Below are 22,589 nucleotides of genomic sequence, written 5' to 3' on the forward strand. Positions count from 1 at the left end.
TCGTTCGCATACATCAGCCCAGGGATTCTCTTTGCACCCTTTGCCCATTACGGATGCAAGATCAATCAACATCTAATTCGCTGTTTTCCAGTCGTCCTTGTATGTCATCAACGTAAAGCGATAACATATTGGAGACCGATAGTTTATTTGCTACAGTATTCGGTGAACTTTCATTAGTAGTTTGCATTATCGGCCTTCACGTATTATTATTATTATTATTATTATTATTATTATTATTATTATTATTACTGACATCTTTTTAGAATGCGGGCCATGCCCAATCGTCATCTATAGTCTTCTTGAGCACTCTGACATTCCGGGTTTTGTCTCACACTTACCTATGCATGTAACGACTCCTGATTGATATCTTCCCTGCTTTTTTTTTTTTTTTACAGGTGCTTTCATGGACAGCGCACCGAGCGCCTCGCGGTTGAACTAGCGCACACTACGCTCGACCCACGGTTCGAACCGCGCGGGAGCGCGTCGAGTGGGAAGGCCTGGGAAAGACTAGAGCTCGCCGCCCGGTCGCGGGAACCACGGTCGGCCATCGGTTGCTCACTCCAGACAGACCAAGGCGCTCTCAACGAAATTGGAGCTCATTTAAAAAGTGAGCGACGTGACAACGGTTAGCTTTGAATTAAAAAGAGAATATGAACGGCGGAACAGGAATTGGAAAGTTAGTGCGCACTCGGATACGCTGCTGGGCTGTTTGGTGCTTATATCAAGGGCACAACCCCGAAGAAGATACGCGCAGAACACGTCACGGGCGCTTCCATCTTTATTGAAAGGCATTGCGCTATACGCCATACTCATCGTTTATGTATGCGCCCAGGCATTTACATTGCTTGACTATGCCTATCACGTGTTTGTTGCATTGGTACCACATTATTGAGTTGCAGTCGTTCGGAATCCGTACATCTGAGGAAAAGGCGCTTTTGAGGAGCTGCCGGGTGTCGGCCGAGTTCACAGCACAACACTCATACACTCTTAAAGCAGTTGCACCCTTCGGGGTGTATATTTGCTCAAACGACGATAATCGTCATCTGTCTTGCTTGCGTTAGCTTTCTTCACGCAAAGTGCCTCGAGCGGCCATTCGCGCGGCAATATTGCGTGCATATGCGGGCTTGCTTCACGCTCGGGAGAACACGTTAATGTAGCACGTATCGAGCAATAGAATGCTGTATTGGGAGTTTTTCCCGTTGCTCTACAATTTTCTCATTGACATTTTTAATCTAACTATATTATTTGAGAAGTTTATTAATTAATTAAGAGTAATGGTCTAATTAGGCGGAATTAAAGAAAGGAGTGTCTCCAAGCGACGGAAAACAACGTTACCTTGGTTCTGTCCATCTAGTGGCATTCGCATATTTTTAAACTCTGGCTGAGACACCCTGTTAGTTGAGACACTCTGTTTATGCTAGTCTTTGGCCCATTAGCCGTGTGAAAGTTTTGTCAAGTCCATGCTACATAACAATATCAAGAAAAAAAAAAGAACCGGCGTGGTAGCTTTATTAGTGGCTACATAGTAGATATGACGTTGCGCTGCTAAACACGAGCTCACGGGTTCAAACCAGGTCGCGGAATTCTATGGGAACGAAATGAAAAAAAAAAAGGAAACCGCCGAGTACTTCTGTTTAGGTGCACGTTAAAGAGCCCGAGGTGGTGAGAACTGAACAGTGAGCCTCATAATCATATCACCAGACGTGATGTGGTATATATGTGTCCTTCTGCTTTCTTTTTTCTAGGGATGTAAACGAAAGCAACTATTCTCGAGTCTGATTTCTGAGCAAAACATGTTACGTTTATCTCATATTCCATACCTAAATGTAATGTCGTTACCAACTGTACGTCCGCTCAACTAAGCAATTTCTATACTATAAACGGCTGCTTTTAGTTATCAGGTGCACTACCATGAGGACAATAAGGAATCAATTACAGGAACAGCATGCCCCACTTACACGTAGACATGTTTGTATCTGCTTTGTTCGTTGAAGAAGATAAGTTCTACCACATTGGGCACCGCTTTAATGGGTTGCAGACATGGTGAGACGATCAATTTTTTTTTCTTTCCTGAATCAAGTTAGCAGATGTATAATTGAATCGCAGCTAGGAACTTGTTCGGCAGAACCGATTAGCACCCGTGCGTTAATTCTCTCACGAACTGGTACGTCTCTGCTCAACAGCTACAACTTTCCAGCAGCACAATCATTCGGAACAAGAGTACTCACTTTCCTCGGCCCCTCACCTTCGAGACTTCAGAAGTGCTGTCATGCGTTACGTTCGAATGGAACCGGTTATTCGATAATTTTTAATAGTGAATGCTGAAGTCGAATACGATCTGAATAGCAAATACCATTCGATTAGACTATACGTTTCTACTTCATTTCGCCTGCTGGCACGTTGAAGCAAATCGCCAGACAAGCTACGGAGGTTACATTGGTAAAGACTTCCCGGTCTCCCAGATTCAGCCTGGGTACATAGCCAATATATTTCCCCTAACACTGTTGTTCTTGTGAACGTCCAATAATTGCCTTGATTCCTTTTCTCAGAAAGTCGATTGGTTCACTTGGGGCTGGTGCAGCTTTTAAAGGAAACACGTTTATTCCGGTCGGGAGTTTTCACTTTTTCAATCAGTGCATTTAGAATAGTTGATAATCTTTCTCATATATGTATGCCGTGGATATATATGTCTATGTACCCTTAGATCTGCCTAGAAGTGCATTGGTCATCTGCATCTCCTCGCGCCACGCATTTAATAAACGTGGTTTATTTCACTGTAATATTGTTTTCTTTGACGATTATCCATGATCAATATTCTACCAATAGGAAGTTCGCGTAAAATGACACAGTATTAATCAAATGTTATTACGTAGCTTCGTGTTGCAGATAGGCGGCTTCTGTGGCAAAAATTACGTGGTAATTTTACAAAACAATGTTAAAATAGCAGTTCACCTGGCTAAAACTACAATTTGTCCCTACCGAGAAGAGTCGTGGACGCACCAAGGCAAGTAACACCATAAAAAATTTGACTGCGCAGACTTTCTGCGCGAAAAATCGGGCGTCCGCCAGCGGCCGCGCAACGAACGCGGGCTCGCTAGCAGACGACGCACATGAGAACGGCAGCAAAATTGAAGACGTCATGTTATATAGCCCATGCTTCAAATTTGTATATTTAGCAAAAAAGTGTCAGTATAAATTTGCAGTTGAAATAAAGCACTACTATTACAGCGTGCACACGCAATCGGTCTCAGCGCCCACAGCGAAATTACGTTGAATATGCCGCAAAGCGCGTCTCCGCCTCAATTCACTTCGTTCGCAGCGCCCTCGCACAATTTTTCCGCACGCGGTGCCTCAGCGGTAGAGCGCCGCTCGTCCCATAGAGTTCCATACAATAATTATTATATTAGCACAGCAATTTTATGGTACAACCCATTCGGCCATTTTTTTATTATAACTACATGGTTTTTCAATAGTATTTTATAGTTCAGTCTAACCGAAAGTGCCGTTTGAGTAGCAGTTAGCTGTCAACTGAATCCAATCCAATACGGGCTGTTGTTGACGCCTGGGTTTACGTTCTTTCGGAAAAAGCATGTGTAGTCTCTGTTTACGACGTTTACGTCGTGTCTTTCACCTCGAAGAAACGCTTTGACATCTGCATCTTACGTGTATTTACCTGCGAATCTCACCTGTTGAGCCTGTTAGCGTTCACGCTTCGAAATCGTAAGAATTTCCAGTTTCCTGCCGGTACGTTCTTGCATGCGTATTGCTCTGTATTCTACTTGCGCCTTGATTTAGCGACGTACGGCGTATTATTCATTGGGATCTTGTCTGTTCCAGGTAGAGAATGCCGAAACATGACCCGTTTAGCCCGAAGGGCATCGCGAACAGAATCAAGTCGAAGGGCCTGCAGAAACTGCGATGGTACTGCCAGATGTGCCAAAAGCAGTGTCGAGACGAGGTGCGTATGCTCGCGCGACAACCTTCCCGCAGGCTTGCTTGTTTGAAACGGACCTCTCAAGGACAGTCCGATTTGTTTGTAGCTGCTCCGCACCCTGTTTATGGATGCTCTGCGCTCCTAGAATCGTTGTTTTTATTGCCGTAAAATTGATTAAACATGATTTTCATCGCATAGGTTTTTTCATTCTGCTTCTTGTCGCACGCGATGGCTGCCAGACTGCGTTCACTGCCAGAAACGCGCACATGTATGAGTTCCTATGAGAAAACTTACGATTCCGATTGTGTTTTGAGAGTGTAATTTAATTATGTGCATTCATGCGCATTCACTGTCTAAACCCCGTTTCACAGCAGTACCGCGCTCCTAGCATTCCTGGCATTTTGTGAATATATCTTGGAACTCGCTTTTTCGGAGCGAGTTCATATTGAAACCATTTTCATGCGATTGCTGAGACCAAGCGCAAATTGTAGAAGGTGCTCGATCTGTTCCAGAAAGGAAATTTTCAAGACATATTTACAAAGTGGGATGAGCACTGGCAGTTCTTTATTGCTGTGCAAGATAACTATTTACAAAGTGACCATACAAATGTACATAAACAAATTGCTTTATTCAAAACAGGGTGGTTTTGAAACTTTTTAATACCATTCTGTAACAAGCAGAATAGTGTGCAACCATCTGCAATCATTCACACTGTTTAGGAGAACAACTTTTCCTGCACGTTTGCTCATTTGTGCAAAATAATCACTGGTACCGTATTCACATTTGGATGGACTGAAATTTCTTGGTTTAAGTTTCCTCAACTAGATGGTGGATACTGGCTGTCTTTTTGTGTGCAAAGAATTAGCTTGACACAATTTGTGCATGTTACATGGTGTTCTCTCATATTACCCACTAAATTGGTTTCGAGGCAAGCTGTAGATTAGTGAGGTAAAGCTTTGTTCTGCATGTTTCTCATTACACAGAATGGCTTCAAGTGCCACACGATGTCAGAGTCGCACCAGCGACAGCTCCTGCTCTTTGCTGAATGTCCGGGCAAATATCTTGGAACATTCTCCCAGTGAGTACCTATGAACTTCCTGCACATAGCAGCTGGTTTTAACACTTCTGAAATGTCACATCCATTTTATATTGTGACTTCCATACTCATTTCTAATGACCCAAACATCTAGGGCTTACTAATTTGCCGTTACCAATTAAAGTCTTTTGTATGTGTCTTATAATGATGCCTTTGAGCATCTTTTCCTGCTTTGTTCATCCAGATAAAATGGAGAACTGCTAACACAAGCACACCTCGCTGTTAGAGAATCGAGCTGCTACAGAGAGGGGAACCACTTTTGCTGCATGTTGACAATTGAAAGTCTGCATGAGGCTCGACAACTATGCGAAGTGTCTTGTGTGACTTGAACCAAAATAGTTCTATCTCGTTGGGAAATTTGAATGAAAACAAAGCAGCAAAAAGTGCTAAGGCTAGCGTAATGTAATTTTATTACGATTCTCCTCCTTTTAATGCACTTCATCAGTCGCCTGGGCAGTGCTCTGCCTATCTAATGACCACTGTTGGCCAGTCGTAAGTGGCGGATGATAAAAAAGGTATAGAAAAAAGTGAAAAGAATTGCTAAATTTGTAGGGGTGAGGGGCGTGCTGACAGCGCCATGCCTCAGCACACTGAGGTAGGTACACGCCTGCCCATTAACCATGGTCCAGTACAAGCTCAATGGAACGATGGACGATAACCATGTGTACACTCGGTTAGCATTTGTTATGATTGCAACTAACACTTTGAGCAGGCCAGCTAGCTATATTGTAGATCACTGAGGGGTCCCTCGAAGAGAATAATATGCTAGGTAAAGAAGGGGCTTCCGACTTAAGAGGGGGGGTGTGGACAGCTGCGGTGACTGCCACAGCAGAAACGTGTTTGACTAACCACGTGTGGGAAAATGGGAGCAGCGCTGGAGCCTTTTACACTCGCCACTATCTGGTGACCAAAGAGACTTGGGCAATGTTTGTGAGATCTCGCGTGACACACCTGGTCGCACCGATAGTGTTTGTGATTCCTGTGCGACACCCGTGAAAGAAAGGCTTGCACCCGACGCCACATTTGCAGTGCGTGGGACGGTCATGGGACACAAGGATTTCCTCACATTACACCAACTGAAGTCTTTTCGTTAAGTTGCTAAAATAAAAACGGCTAAAATAAAAATACTGGTCACCATACGTTTACTTACCCCGACAGCCTGTCATTGCACCAAAAATATGCATAGCCAGCCTGAAGAGATTTCACCTTACATAGTTACATTCAGCAGTGTGACACTTGCTTTAAGGTAGAAGCCACTTTGCAGTCTCTCTAACACAACGTACAACCTTTTTAATGCCTTGAAAAAATTTTCTTTGTGGAGATGGCCCTTCAGGGTGTTATTTTGCAAGTTTGATACAAAATTTTTGGTTCTTGAAAACTGAGTTTTGCATAAATAGGGCCACCATGTGCACATGACTTTTTCCTGTCGAACCACTGGCTGATCTTGGCAAAAATATTGCACAAAGGTACCATTTTGCATAGTGTTTGGTTCAATCTATCGGGAATTACTGCTTTTTTCATCAATAAATCTTGAGTAGTTTCCATCTGCAGTGGTGCCACAAAAAATGATCTGTCCCGCGGTAACAAAACAGTAGTACCATCTGTCACAGCTACAGTGAAACCAGGGTGCTCACCATAGCTGTGTTAGATGACGCCACCATTCTGTTGGTCGGGTATCAATGCGTCCTGAGTGACGTTGGCACAAATGACACACTTTAGATTTATTGTGAGCAAAGCTGGTAAGTGATGCTTGAAAATTTTGCATTAAGCTGAACTCTACTCAAAATGGTACTCCTGTGCAAAACTTCACCTGGGGTTGTCCATTGTTTAATAGAAAGAGTTATGTGTACTTGGGGAGGCTTGGTTGTGAACCTTGACCTGATTGTCGGCGAACCCCTCTTCAGTGAGCGCATGCTATCATTTCACATGCATTTCGTCTGCTGACCACACGGATATCAGATCAGAACTCGGAACTCGTAGGACCTTTCTTCCACAGAACTTACATAGTTGTACTTTCTTTCAGAGAATTTGCCGAAACGTTCTTGGAGCTACTCAAGAGGCGATTTGGTGAGACTTTGTCTTTTATTTCTTTAACAAACTAGAACGATGGTCGTCATGATCTGATGTCATCAGCGACACTCGCATGAGCTATGTTGTTGCTGTTGCACTGTGTAATTCATTTGATCATGCCATTACACGCCATGTGTTTTGAAATGTGGATAACTTCTTAGTGCAGCGGAATGTGCAGGACAAAAAGACATGGACACATGCAAGTGCTAATATCCAACAGAATTTGGGACGAACGTGGAAACACAATCAGTTTTACTTAAGAAAGTCAAACATGTACCGTCATTTGACCACAAAAAAATCATGCACCATCACATGAAACATCAGCATTTCTTTTGTTTGTCAGGGAATTGGAGGGCATGCTAATGCAAGTGCTAGCATTACGTGCCATTTGAGCCACTTTATTACGCTACTGAATTCAGAGAGCTTTCTGCAAAACTTAATTTCTCCCTGTCTAACATTTGATTTTGGGGTGTGCAAGACACTGTGCTGTTATCGGCCGTTATTGTCATTACCATTGTGGTAGTCCTTTTGCATAGGCCAGCCACCAACTTTCTTGGGTGTGTCCTAGGGCTTCTCTTACAGACGCCCCCTGCAACTTTTCTCATGGGGTAGGTTTCCAACTGCTTCTGTAAGCCTCACAACTTTCACAGTGTTGCATGGTTCTTGCTATATGTGCGATATGGGCGATATTTAAAAATCAAGCCACATCTGTCTAGTTCTCTTCGACAAAATGTAATGCAAAATGAAGAATGCACTGACTTTAAGTATCCATTTGCCAGGTTATTATTGTAAGGGAGAAAGTAATGGCAATTTGTGTTCGCATTTTCAAGAAAAGCTTTATTGAACTTGAGCCACAGTGACTGGCATCACTCATTGTCGCTGTCAGTGGCCCCCTTATCACCGTTATGTTATGAACAGCTTATAAACCGCCCAGCCTCTCATCATTGTCAACTGCACATAACGTCGCTATTACTAGAGTCCTTTAATAATTTTGTATTGGTTACAAAACTTCAGACCAAGTTTGCTAGAGGGGCAGAAGATGCCACTGTAGATGAGGAAGTTATGATCGCCAGTGTTGCTGGCTTGCTCTGGTGGTTTAGAATAGTTTGCACAGGTTTAGGCCTGGATGAACTAGGCCGACATGGCATTGATTTTGGTCTACCGACTTCCTGCGACAGCTGCGTTGTGTCAGCGAGAGTAGAGTTGGCAAAGAAGACAGACAATTTTGTTGTCCTAAGGCAACAATGCAATGGCCCCCGCACTGATGCAGCTGCTGTGGAACTTTGCCACTGATTTCTACATGTCCTACTGTTTTTTTTGTTTTTGTTTTTGTTTACTACTTCTCAAAGGACATTTCACATATTCGCAGCAAGGAACACTGTTAGAGTGCAACTTTCCTCGTTTGAATACTGATTTACCATATTACCCGCCGTGGTTGCTCAGTGGCTATGGTGTTGGGCTGCTGAGCACGAGGTCGCGGGATCGAATCCCGGCCACGGCGGCCGCATTTCGATGGGGGCGAAATGCGAAAACACCCGTGTGCTTAGATTTAGGTGCACGTTAAAGAACCCCAGGTGGTCAAAATTTCCGGAGTCCTCCACTACGGCGTGCCTCATAATCAGAAAGTGGTTTTGGCACGTAAAACCCCAAATATTATTATTATTGATTTACCATACACACCTACAGCCACAGTTGGTTGTTTGCTCCAACTACAGTGTAAACTGTGCAGAGATTTTGGGAAGTAATGACGAAATATTGCAAAACATGCAGATTTGCATGTATTAGCAGCATCACATTACGCTAGCTGAGACTAGGTGCATGTTGTGAGCGGTCGGTGCTTTCAGGAGCCTCTTTGAAAATAGTGACTGGGAGATGGGGAGATGTTATTGATGGCTGGATCTCGCTTTTCAGTCTTCATTATGTATACAGTGTGTGCGATGAAGCATTGTTAAAGGAAACTAAGTGTGCATAATTGTTCCAATTATAGGGCGTGTAGCTTTTTCTTGAAAACGTCGGTGCCTGCTGAATACTCACATAATGAGTGAGGTGTGCTGCAATATTGTGGGAGCTGTCACTTGTTGCCCGTTTGGCGTAAGAGGCAAACAAATCTGTCAGCATAAGAATACTAATAACGAGGTCGACACAGCCTTAAACTCAATTTGAATGGCTGGCAAGGCTGAAGGTTGTGCATTTCAACTTCGGAAGCATGTTTCAGCTCACTTTGAGCATGAATATTTATAAGGTGTCCCAGGTAACATTGTAACATTAGCCAAGCTGTTAAAAAGAAAGAAAAGAATGTGGTTTGGCAATCAAACACAGTAGGTCTTAATATCGTGTCCTGCACCGTGTTTTTAAGAAATTTTCTTTCTTTTTTTATCAGCTTGACTAACGTTAGCTGAGACATCCAGTATATATACGAGCACAGCTGCGGCAATTGTGTTGTCGGTGTGGTGTTTTCTCTCAGCACTTGATTTCACGAAGGATGACAGTGCGGTACACACCAGGTCCTTGGCATTGGTCTTCAAGTTCCTGAAGATCATTCAAGCTTCTCTGCACATGGTAAATAGCAGAAAGCGCTTTTAAAGCCACGCAAGTACCACACCAACACACCAGCCAATTTCTGTGCCACTTGCCGAGTGCCCCCCTCAGGATTGGTGGTACCACCACATTGTTACTGTTGCTAGTGTATGAAGCTGTCCTTTAGTTTGACCTAGTAGTTTCGTGACCAGTGAAAGAGTAAAGGACTCTGATATTACCATCACCAAAGTGGGCCCAAATAATTTAACAATGTCTAAAGATGAAGTTGACAATCGTATAGGTTTGGATTATAACAATTTCAAATGTAAACGACAATAGCTTGTCACTAATGCAGTCTTAGTTTTGTGCTCAATTTTAACGTGCATGTATATTTTTAGTACAACATTCCGGAAAGAAAAGCGTGCATTGGAATTTAGTAAATACAGTAGTGGTGTGAGTGACACCTGATAGGCTGCAGATGCAGATGCAGTCGCCACTCTTTTCTGAAATGATGGTGCATGTTTGTTTTCTACCATTGTGCAGGCACCAAGCGAGTGCATGCCAACCAGGTGTACCAGGAGTACATTGCGGACAAGCAGCACTTGCACATGAATGCCACCCGCTGGCTCACGCTCACCTCGTTTGTCAAGTGGCTCGGGCGCGAGGGACACTGCACTGTCGACGAGACCGAGAAAGGATGGTTCATCACGTGAGTGTTGTTCCTTGACGCCTGTCTGCGTGTGCAAGGCAAGGCCACGTTTGGAGGAAAGAGAGGGCTTTCAGTGCAAGGTGGCCATCTCGTTAGAAAAGACAAGTGAGCAAGTTGGTGCATTGGCTCGGAATGCACAGCGGATTCAGTATGAGGGCACGAAGGACTATAAAGGTAGACGCAGCAAACACCATCCACTATGCATCCTCTGTCTGTCTCGTGTTGGTACACTTTGGGGCCAGCACTTTCAAAATATCTTTTGTAACAGCATTTGTTTATTGGCAGATGTTTGTGCACTCACGAATGCGATCTGTGTGACAACGGGACAGTCACTGCAGTGATGCCAGGACAGAGACAGCACTTGGGTTAAAGGGCCCCTGAAACGGTTCGGACAAATTTTGTAGGCGCGTAGCGTACAGCTTAAGTAGAACATTCGCACCACAATTTAAGTGAAGCGTTACGTATTAATGGAGCTGCAAGCGATTAGAAGTTACCCTCCTCCCTAGCTTGCTTTTCCTCCTCAACTCGCTCGCCGAGCGAGCGGCGCTAAGCTCCGCCTTCACTGGTTCAGCGTCACGATGCGATGTCACATCACTCACTTCCGGTTGTTTAGGAGCACGCCCCCTCCCGCGCGAGACCTCTCCGCTAGCCGCTTGGCCGTCGACCGAGAGCTATCGAAGCAGCGTGCGTTGCGAGCATTCTGTCGTAGCGCCAAATGTGTCCGGTACTCCGCTAAAAACAGGCAAGCTGGTCATTTCGGCAAATGACTGGAGGCATAAACTCAAGCTGATGAAGGAACTTTAGCGTAGACGTACGTGAGCAGCCTGATCGGTCTGCACGGTCCAGACACTTGCTGGCGCAGCGCTTAACCAGTCAAACAAAGCGCTAATATTGCTCTAACCAAGTGTAAAGCATTTTAAACATTTATAAATCAACGTGTTGATGATTACACTCCTGCGAAAAATACACACCAGCAGCAAAGAATACACCTCGTTGCTGCTACTGTGTATGGTTGAGCTCTGTGCCACCAGGTGGCTGCACCGTGCAGACCGTTCACATTTGCCCTTCTGCTCATCTCGTGGCTCATCCCGGCACAGTCAAGCGGCCAGACCCTGTCCCCTTGCGCTTGCGTTTACCCTAATACTGGACTCGCGGTTTGCAGGTCGCTAGGTTTGCAGTCCACAAGGTAACAAAGTCGAATCATAGTGCTCGCGAAAAGACTGAGACCAACTCTGACCGCGGAGCTCTCGTCAAAATGGAGTACGTTGTAACACAAGCAGACGACACTTGCTGTGTGCCGGAAGTGCTGAAGTGTACTAAAAAAACTATTCTTGTGTACTCTCTTTAAGTTATTTTCTTTTTACAAAAACAAAGTAACTAACATTCCAACTATTATGAGCATCATTTGTTCACCATAAAGTTGGAAAAATTATCGACCACGCGCCCTGGTCAGCCAATCAGATAGCTCGCCCATGTGACGTAATATGGGTTATTTGCATCATATGGGTAGGGGCGGCTTAAAATTCCGCCGAGCAGTGCGCTGCGATCGGTAGCGATGTGTATTTTTAAAACCTTATAATAAATTACACGCTTTAGGCAGAGCACTTAGATGCATCAATTAATGATCAGAAGAACCTACTCTAACGACTCAGTACGTTTGTAGAAAATCGCCAAAATCGTTTCAGGGTCCCTTTAAAGAAGATTTGCAAGAGCTGGCTCTAAATTGTTTCTCTTCCTACGTGTCCTTGTTCCTATACAGTATGGTTGTTTCACACTGTTTCGTTAAGGAAATAACTTGGGGTATCATGAAAAACGATGTCAACTTTCAGGGCGGAGTGTTGGCATGGGGTATGTTATCTTTGGTGAATTGAATGGGTGCCATATTTCAAGAAGGCCTTATATGTAGAAGTAGGTATACTCCATTTTTCTGAAGAATATTAGTGCCAGAAGAGAGTCTACACAGAAAAAGGAAGACATTGGGGCGTCCACATAATTACTATAGCAATAAAAGTAGGAGACACGGTATGATTCGGCATCCGACACGGCGTCGGACTCAATCGAACCCACTGAACACCATATCAGATGCCGAATCGTACCGTGTGTCTTCTACTTTACCGCAGCAACTTCAGGGTGCGATCATTGTGCGAGAAAAAGAAAAAAAGCACACTTCTTGATTGGAAAAGTGGGGGCTGTGTTCATTATGAAAATGCGTTCATTACGCGAGTAAATATGGTAATTGTGTCATGTATTGTGACATAAAGGTGTCAGACATAAGGAGCCTCAACCACCCCTCGGGCTTGGTGAAAAGACAGTCCACGGACGGCATGTGCTGCTGTTAACACCTCAGCCAAGTTTTGCAGTTGTGCGTGGCGTGTGGAGCTCACAAGCACAGTGCGCAGTCACCTTTCTCTCAGACGCTTTCATTTCAACCCAAGCCTGCTCCTTGCTCTCTTCTGGATGCTTTAGTTCATCATATATCCATGTGCGGCTGCTATTGGCCAATAGCTGACATCAATCAAAAAGGGTGTGTAGATCAGTGCGCTTCTTCCTACTGTTACTGTGTGTATTTATTGACAAAGTTCAATAAACTGGCTGAAGTGAGCGAAAATGTGCCCTTAAATTTTGATAATAATTAAGCACTTCCGGAAGAAGCCGACTATTGTCTGCTCATGCTGGGTCACGGCAACCTGCGTAAGAACAAAACCTTTGCCACTTTGCTTATCGGTATCGAAGCTGTCGAGTCTCGCCAATTTTGACTAGTTTTGAACGCTCAACTAACCTTGATCCACCAGAAACTTAAGGTCAGACCATACTTGCGCTTGCCAGTGCATGTTTACTCATGGTCACCCTTGGCAGATTAATTGATAGTGCTTCAAAAATGTGCAAGTTGTATGTGGCTACTAGGTATCGGTCAGTCAAGCTGGCGACGGACAAAGCCAATCCACACCATGTAGCATGGTCAAACTGCTGCATATGAGGGCGAGCATGCATTGTCGTGCACAAAGTAAACGCTGCACATACACACTACAGTTGCATGTAGTTGTGGTCTGCTACATAGCGTTGATACTGCGGCCACCACGGGGAGCTGTAACGAGTCCACTGGCTAAGCGTACTCGTGACTAGGAAGTGGCCGCACTTTCGCCCGCTATATCCTCATCCTGAGTGTCCACTCTGCAAGTCGCCAAATGTTGAAGCCGACATCCACCACCTGCTGTGGGTTTGCCCTGCTCTGAAACCGACGAGGCTCCGGCACCTCGCAGCAGCGGGACTCTCGCCGCATAATCTGAGCCATTACACTGCTTGGACGCAGGGACCGCATTATCGATCCCTCTTGGACTTCATTAGGTCAGCAAATCTATTTTCATTCATTTAATCATCCTTGTTCACCCCCATCCCATACCCTTGTATGCCCTGAGGCATTTATCCTCGCATTAAAAAAAAAAAAAAGCGTACTCTGGCTCACTCCGGACAACCGCATTTAGCTTACGTTTGGTGTGTTGTAGGTGCCAAATGGGAAGTGGTGTTATAGTTAACATCCAAAACCGAATTTGAACTGCGTGCCATGATGGGATTTAGAAGTCGAAGTTGATGGGATTTAGGAGGCAAAGTGTTGTGGATGCGCCCGGCTCTCCTATAACCCTCACAGTTCAAGGCATTGAAGAAGGAGTGGAAGCACCGCAGAGGCTGTGTTTGATTGCCAATAACTTTGCTTCTGCTAAACGCATTGAAGTACTTTTTGCTGCAACATAGTTCTGAAATAGTCTATTGTCACTTCAAATGCCTTTCTTCACTTAGATAAAAAGTAGTACAGGGCCGCTCTAATGTTAGATTGAACCCATGACACATGCCTATTATACCTTTTTATGTGACTCACTATCTTTTTGTGAATGCGAGCAGTGAGAAAAGTCTCACTAGCCTCAATGGCGTTGCTTGCTATGTATGAAATTATACAGGGTGCATTTTAATGTTAAAATAATTTTTTAAATTCCCGTGTGGCATATAGCACACACCTACTCATTGAGCTGGATTGCTCGAAGGGGTGGTAATTTCGCCTGTTAACAAAATATTACTAATAAATTACTTTACTAATCAATTACTTAACTAATTACTTTAGCGCACATATTGCAATGTACGAATTGAAGCCAGGGATTTCATAAGACACATACAATTGGAAAGAATTTTGAAACTAGCAACACTTTTAAAATGAGTGCTGCCGAACTTGTGCTAAAAATGCACTTTCGTTGGACTTTTTTAACAAAACCCCTTTTTATGCAGTAAAGCTCAAAAATATCTGGAAGAATGCATTTCATCGTAGCAAACTTTGAGACCGTATATCTCGACACTGGTGTCCTGTTCAGAATTTATTCCAAGTAGATATGACTTTTGAAATCACCAGGTGCAAATAGTAAATTGCAGTATTTGCCATAATATAATTACTTAAATGTTGGTTTGCAAATAATCTCCACCTCTGACAGTGATCCAGCTCAAGGAGTAGAATTGTGCTGCCTGCCTCGGGTGATATTTAAATGTTCTGTTAATGATAAAAGAAAACACCCCTTACATTAAAGGAACCATAGTTTGCAACCTGTCCTAGAGAAAGCATGTTTTCATTCTTTCTCTAATCTCGCACCTACTTGTTTGTTGTGAAAGCTTGTTTAACCCTCTGTTGACAAACATTGCCTACAGGCAACATGCCGAAAAAATAATTTTTTATTGCCAAGTTTCGGTATTGAGTGCAAAGTTTCTGGCTAAATGCCTTTGGCCAACATTGAATGACAGGCAGCAAGCATCATTTGTTGGTTTAGAGCAGGAACACAGGACGAGGTTGAAGATGTTTGGTATATGACTCGCTTTCTTGTGAAAGCATGGTCAGAGGAGACAGGCCGATGCAAGATTTCCTGCTGCATGGTGTCACACACGTTATGTAAAGTACATTATAATCCTATGGTACACTTATGGCGAGAGCTGTCTATACAAAATCCAAAGGAAGCCATAGGCGGCATGGGGTGAAGCCCACTTTCAGTTTTCTGCCTGGTGTTCTTCCCTCTATTGCTGAAAAAGTTTCTGCTAAATAATTTTTTCTTTTACTTGATTATGCTTATTCTGAATGCATTATGTACATTTAGATAGAGAATAAGCATTTTTGGGTCATCATTGAAGGGCTAAAGGCAGAATTACGCCTTCCGTGCGCATGCAAACACGCGGAAAACTGTACATATTGTACACAGGTGCACAAATTTTGGTTTAGAGTTGGAAAACACTAGCGGTGTGTTCTCCACAATGACGTGTCACACTTTGGTGCCATCATACAACTAGCAGCGGCACGCTGGATATGTCATTATTGATTTTACCAGCACAGGAGTCAGGTGACATGAGCTTAGACTACTTTTGTGTGCGCTGTCCACGTGCTGTTGTCTGTAGTGGCTCTCAGAAGGGCACCTCAACTCCCTTGATGTTTTCTCTGGTCGACGAAGCCGTAGGTGTAGGGAACAACAAGGCAACCTTGCTCTCCGACTTCCTCCTCTGCGTTACTGTGACGACGCCTGCACTAGCCGTTGATTGGTGCTTTGCTTGCGCGGCAGTCCTAAAATAATGCTCGAACCTATTCGCTTGGTGGCAAAGAAATCTTGCTGCTTTGTGGGAAAACTGGCTAGAAGCGGCACCCCAAAGTCAGCAGGGGTCATGCCATTGTTGAGTTCACCCCCTTACACTGGGTCCACACTAGTAGCGTTAACAGAAATTTGTGTGCCTACTTGCAATTTGTAAAATTTTTTTGCATGTCCTCATGTGTACTTCTGGAAGGCGTGTGAATTGAGCATAACTCGCCTTTTAGAAGAATGCAGTTTCTGTTTAGCTGTGGATGTGCTCATAGGGCAGCTTCTCTTGTGTGCAGATACATCGACCGGGATCCAGACACCATTAAAAAGCAGGAGTCATTGGCCAAAAAAGAAAAGCTTGACCTCGATGACCAGGACCGGCTTGCCAAGTTTATCGACCGACAGATCGAGCGCGATCGTGAGCGGAAAGGAGAGGAGGCTATAGCTACTGACTTCACAGAGCTGAAACGAGAAAATGAAGAGGAGAAAGGTCTCAACTAGTTTCCTTATGCTCATTTATTTGCACAGTTGAGCTCGATTGTACCGAATAGGCTTCTGAAACAAATAGTTATACATATCAGGTAACTTTATGTACCCAAACTTACCTATAACTAGCTTTTGTTATGTGTTTGTTATGTGCAGAATTGTAGTATTTCCACTGCTAAAAAGAACCAAGAAAAAAATGCATTGAATCTAAAGCCATGTGTAGAGGCACAAGAGTGGCTGAGTGGAGCCATTCAGAAGAACGGAGTAGGATATCTCCACTCCCACTTCTTTTCTCTTTGGAATGGTGAGAGTTGGACGATTCCATTCCTCCAATTTCATTAAATGAAACCCTTTCTCCATAGATTATTACTACTTCACTTGCATGCCTAGCAACAAAAAACAACAACAACAAAACAACCACACTATATTTTTGAGGTCGTAAGAATGTAACAAATTATGCTATGTACTATTTTTTCGCGCGAGAGCAAACATGCTTTGTGGCCTATTAACATTTCTCAGCATTGTTGCATGTAATCTCTCTAATTAATAGGAGGTGGGCAAATAGTCGAAGTTATGAGTATGAATATTGCATCGTAACTATTCATATTTGAAGCGAAACTATTTGTTTGTTTTTTCTCAAATATGCAAAAATTACAAAATATTATTCAACAACCCGCTCTTGCAGTATAGTTGCTGTCTTCTGTCTGCTAAACAAAATATTGCAGTTTGTCATAAGTGTAGCAGTGACAATAGCTTTTCAAGAAATGCAGAAACAAAATGGGGAATGCAAGCTTTGTTTTGCTGTATTTATTTTAAGATAAGGCAAGGTTTTCTCCCCAGATCCTTAGCCTAGAAGTCACCCCCCACCTTATATGCGAGGCTAAAAGATTCAATTGCCCTACTGTTTCAATATGGCGGCAGCAGCACTACATTTCTGGTGATCCAGATTTTAAATGGCAGCGCAAAATGTTGTAGCTTAGCTTGTAAACCTTGGCAGATGAGACAGTTCTATATTCTTGCACTGTAACCTGTGCCGAGAATTCTGAAAATGTGACAGTAGAGGTGGGATGCTGGTTACATGCGAATTTTGCCTTGTAGTGCGGCATCTTGGCAGCGCACTTGCCGTAAAGCCACATTTCCAGGGAATATTTTCCCTAGACCAGTTTCGTTGTTCCTTTGGGAAGGTGGGACATTTGATTATGATACTTTGGACAATGTCTGCCAGACATGAATAATTTGTCGGCTACTGTATAACGCCTCCTATTGGTGTGCATACATAAATTCTTTTCCTTGAGACCCTCAACGGGACCTTCTTCTTATAATCATGACTGCCTTTAGGTATACCGAATAAATACGGCATACCTAAATGGATGCACATTCTTGCACAAATTGCAATTCCTGATCGCATAGCTTTTGTTGCGTGTTTGATAGGAACAAAGCATTTTGGTCATTTTTGGGTACACACTGGTAACTGTTATTGATGGTTAATGTCATTTTTCAGTGACAGTGAGGAAGCATATGCTGCCATAACTGGGTACTATAAATCTCTCTCTTGGGCAGACTTGTGCTCAAGTAACACCCAAACAAAATAACTGCAGCGAGCACCGTCATCGGTTGTTGAAATCTAATCTCATAGCTCAAGCCTATCCACTGTTGAAACATGTTGCGCAAAGCATTCTAGAGTAAACGCTGGTGCTCACATACATTCAGGAATGTACAACGCTGTTCACATTGCCCGTGCAATCTGATTAGACTCTTTTGCTGAAGAATCAGCAGCAGCATTCAATAAATTTCGGATACATTAAATGTATGCTGCATTGGGTGTCAAATTGATAACAGGGACGATCCGGTAAAGAATGTTCAGTGGCAGAAAAGTAAAAAGATCTGCATGTGATAATAACAAGTTAAGCTTTACAATAAATCCTTGCTGCTGGTTCAACACACAGGTGTTTTCTGCATGCTGGAAGGGTGTTGCCATGAATTATCGTTCCTTATTCCACAAGCATCAACTAAGTGGGTGCAGTGGTGCCAACAGTTGTCTCGCCAAACTTTGAAAGATAGGAGTGCAAGGCTGTGCTTCGTAGAATCGAGGGCCAAGGTGCAGTGCACCATGAATGGGTGCAGAAGGTCAGAGAAGGTTGATTGAATGAAATCAACCTTTGCATTCATCAGGGCAATAACTGCCATAGCCTCCCAATGGAAACATGCAGCCAGGAAATTTCCTTCCTTCACCCCCCACCCACAATGGCAAAATCGGAATAAGTTGGTGCACACTACACAGGTCAGCCGTCAAACTAAACAAATTTATTGAGATCCACTTTGAGGCTTCGTGTGCGCGTGCGGGAATGTCAAGTGGTAGCCTGCACCATTGCCGACACTGTCTTTAGACAGTGGGTCGTGAATTTTTGACAATAGTTAAGAGCTGAAAGTGCCAGTGGGGAGATAGGATTGACTTTTCACAACAGCATTTACACATGGCACATTCTCGTTCATTCAGAACAAGCTGGAACTTGTTTCTGGCGATTTGTTGTTGCAGCCGTCTCTCCCCCTTAATTTGCTGCACCAGCAATTACATGCACCACGTGAAACAACTTGCCCCGTCTCAACCGCCCTCTTTTGTTGCATCAATCTGATTCAGCTTCCCAGCGTCTTGCCTCTCTATACATGAATGTGGTTGCTGCAAACGTGGTGTGACGTGCCACTTGTCTCATTTGTGTAAGGGCCACTTATAAACGTGGAAATTTGTACGTGGGTGAGAGTTTCTGAAGTTCTGAAGAGCTTTGAAGGGCAGCCAACTCACAGAAATGTGGAAATAGTCCATTATTTTATTTTCTGCGTGAGCGGTTTGGCAAGATAGCAGCAGAAGCCACGGTCAGCAAAGTTCGGGAGGGGGGCTCGCTAACAAAACTTTGGTTTAACGAAACATTCCAAGCACTTGAGCCAAGACACATACACGATATATGCTTCTGAGAATGGACCTTTTCTACATTTCTGTAAGTTGGCTGCCCAGAAAAGCTACACTGACCCCCAAAAATCTCGTCCGCAGACTACAGTCCTAGAAGAAATGCTGTGTTCTCACGCTAAAGACTGTGGCAGCCATGTTGCCTCCTGTCATTATTTGTTTTCATCTCCGCATACTATTCTGAGAAATTTAGTGCTGTTGCACCTTTGCCGTGATTGGAGCAAACGTTTGCACATTTGTGCAGGGCTGCCTCCTGTAAAGGAGAACCCTTCATTCTTTATTGACGCAATGCACCACAGTGGTAAAGTGGAGAGACAAGATTATTTATTCCTCCACTTTCCTATTTGGTCTTAGCATTTTACCACTAGCTTCATTTAATTTCCTTTAAGTTGATGCTGCTTTATAGGTGAAAGCTAATAGTGGGACCACACTCTCTAGGCACAGTATTTTTCTCTCCTGTAGCATCGCCTGAATGCCTGAGAGGTGAAATTCCGACTGCTTCTCTCTAGTACCGAGGTTCGAATGCACTCGTGGCACTGCTCATTTTCTTTCTTCATTCATTTGTTGACCCGCAAAACACACTTTCAGATTTTAGCAATGGACGAAGGTGGATATCAAAACAAAGAAAAGTGAGCCCAGAACAGCTGTGGAGGTAGCACTTACGCTTCTGTGCTGTGGTTCTTGTTTCAAAAATTTGTTCAATAACCATCAACGATGATTGTCAATCTAAGCAAATAGCCTGACTTAATGAACGAGTGAACTAGAGCTAGCTGGAGACAGAGCGTGAGCGAGTGAGAAAGATAATGGACAAAGGAACATTTTCTTTGCTGAGTATGACCATCAACCAGCTACGTAAGCGGCCAAAAGAGGCCAACTGGTTAAAATAAATCCGATGACCCCCACTATGGTGTGCCTCATTATTAGATCACTGTTTTGGCTAGTGAAACAACAAAATTAAGTTTCAATTTTTAATTTAAGGCAATATAATTTCAGTCACAACCCAAGTGAAACGTAAGTAAAATAAAGATGTTTTCATATAGCATCATCTTCTATGCAACATATATATATATATATATATATATATATATATATATATATATATATATATACGTGCGTGTGTGTATCGAGAGACAGAGGAGTAGGAGGGGGTTTGAAAAACGTTTCGTGACCCTTGCCCCCTCCGGGAAAATGAAAATTTCTCACCTATGCATAATTCACTTGTGCACAAGAAGCTGTGACAGGGAGCAGTCGGGTTTGAGAAAATGGTGCATGGCTACTGAATGCGGTATATGCACAGAAGTCTGCATCTTGCATTGCGAACACCATCTCACACTCTCACAAGGAGGCATCCCCATGTTTCTTGAAAATGTATAATAATGTGGTTTCATCAGTTCAATGACTCCAAACTTAAAAGAAAGCAAGTGGTTTCTCTCTCGCTTTGCTGCCGCTTCCTACGAGTACTATGTGCTCCTTGTTGCATACTTGTCTAGAAGACACGCAAGTGCTATGTCAGGCCTGAAAATCACATTGCTCCTCTTCTCTTGTTTGACAACACCTTAAATTTGCCTCTTATCAGGAATCTGCACTTTCCAGCTGCACACGCATTGCAAAACACATTGCATAAGGTTAAATTAATTGCACACGGCAGGAAAGCAAGACAGTGGGCATGCACCTGCGTGGCAAAATAGTGCTAGTAGATGGATTGGAACTAACGGCCGTCCTAGATTGGCCAGTTGGCAGCCTTTTCCCTGGTGATGTCACACGCGTGATCTTACTGGTATCGTGAAATGTGAAGTAGGAACCAGAAAACTCTGGACAGGTGCATACTATTGACATTGCCATATTCACAAGATGATTGTCACAACACTCATGGTCCGACTGGCCATATGAAACGAAGAAAGCGTTAATATTCAAGTGCGATTGTGTTTGACCGAAGCCAAAAGTTGATGTACGAATTTCTTCTCTGATGCAGTTGTTTTCAAGTTGGCTGCCTCCTCAACAAAACAGCAAGAAGATGCGGCAAAAAAGTGAGTGAATTTTCTCCTTTTTTTTCTTATTGTGCCTTGCTGGCTTGTGGTGCTTAAAGGGTACCTGAAACAGTTCAGAAAGATTTTGTAGACGCGTAGGGTACAGCTGCAATAAAACATTCGTGCCACAGTTTAAATGAAGCATCTGATTTTAAAAGAGTTATGGACGATTGCAAGTTACCCTGCTTTATAGCCATGATTTTTCTCCTCCACTCATTCGCCGAGTGACTGGGGCTAAGCTCCACCTTCACTAGCTCTGGGTCATGATGTGACGTCATGTCAGCAACTTCCGGTTGTCTTGGAGCCAGCGCACAGTCTCTCTCCAACCTCTTTGCTGGCCGCCTGGCCGTCAATTTCCCGCGACATCTATCCAAGCAGCGTGCATTGTGAGTGTTCTGTCACAGTGCCGCACGTGTCCAGTATTCTGGTAACCGCAGGCGAGCTGGGTGTTCTGACAGATGGGCAAAGGCGTAAAGTCCCTACGTACTACTACCGCTGTTAAAAAATTCATTGCTGTGCTTACCATTATTCACTTACTTCTACTACTGTGGCGAAGGAGCTTTAGCATAGGCGTACTGCATTTACTCGAATCTAACATGCACTTTTTTTTACGATAAGATGGGTCCAGAAATTGTGTGCGCGTTAGAATCAAGTACGGCCTTAAATTTTACATTTCCACATTGCCATCGGCATTTCAATATGGCTGCGTTGCATGCACTTCGAGCTTAGCTGCCATAGCTTCCTCCATGCGCTGTAGTACGTGTGCTTAGGTTAATCCACCGTTTTTTCCCATTTTTTGCGTTTGCTCGATCAGCATGCAAGTGCCGACTGCGAAGACACATAGAGTTAGTCATGATGTTGCAATTAAAAGGAAAGTAATCATGTGTGCGGAGACGGACAGAAATCTGCCTTCCGTCCATTCTGAACAGTGTTCCTCCTGCACAATGAGCACTTAATCTAATGCTGCCATTTGGAAGGAACCAATAAAGAAATTTGCAGCAAACGGCCGGTTTTAATGCTCCCCGTTACTAGCCTTAGCTTTCCCTATTCTTGTTGGTACTTTGCTGTACTACTGCTTCTCCGTAGCTGCTGCAGCACACACGTCATAGATCTGCACTTCTTCACCACGTAGTGAACGGAGTGACTCATTTCTGTTAAACCTCGCCACGGCACACCTTTTGCGCATGGGAC

At 43.7% G+C, this 22,589-nt stretch overlaps 1 protein-coding gene across 3 annotated transcripts in view; it reads left to right on the forward strand.

The window, feature by feature from the left end:
- The first annotated feature begins 395 nt into the window (after positions 1-395).
- kin17 (kin17 DNA and RNA binding protein) overlaps positions 396-22,589 on the forward strand; it is a 39,054-nt gene continuing 16,860 nt past the window's right edge. The window contains exons 1-7 of one of the 3 annotated variants that reach the window (XM_070540949.1): positions 396-607; positions 3,838-3,958; positions 4,918-5,012; positions 7,054-7,097; positions 10,161-10,326; positions 16,220-16,413; positions 21,344-21,398. In XM_070540949.1, coding sequence (XP_070397050.1) covers positions 3,845-3,958; positions 4,918-5,012; positions 7,054-7,097; positions 10,161-10,326; positions 16,220-16,413; positions 21,344-21,398 — 668 coding nt within the window. In that variant the 5' untranslated portion in view covers positions 396-607; positions 3,838-3,844. Of the gene's footprint in view, positions 608-3,532; positions 3,745-3,837; positions 3,959-4,917; positions 5,013-7,053; positions 7,098-10,160; positions 10,327-16,219; positions 16,414-21,343; positions 21,399-22,589 lie in introns of those variants that run through there. The other 2 variants (XM_070540947.1, XM_070540948.1) reach the window with 2 other exon arrangements.

The sequence above is a fragment of the Dermacentor albipictus genome, chromosome 6, assembly GCF_038994185.2.
Source record: "Dermacentor albipictus isolate Rhodes 1998 colony chromosome 6, USDA_Dalb.pri_finalv2, whole genome shotgun sequence".
NCBI lineage: Eukaryota > Metazoa > Arthropoda > Arachnida > Ixodida > Ixodidae > Dermacentor > Dermacentor albipictus.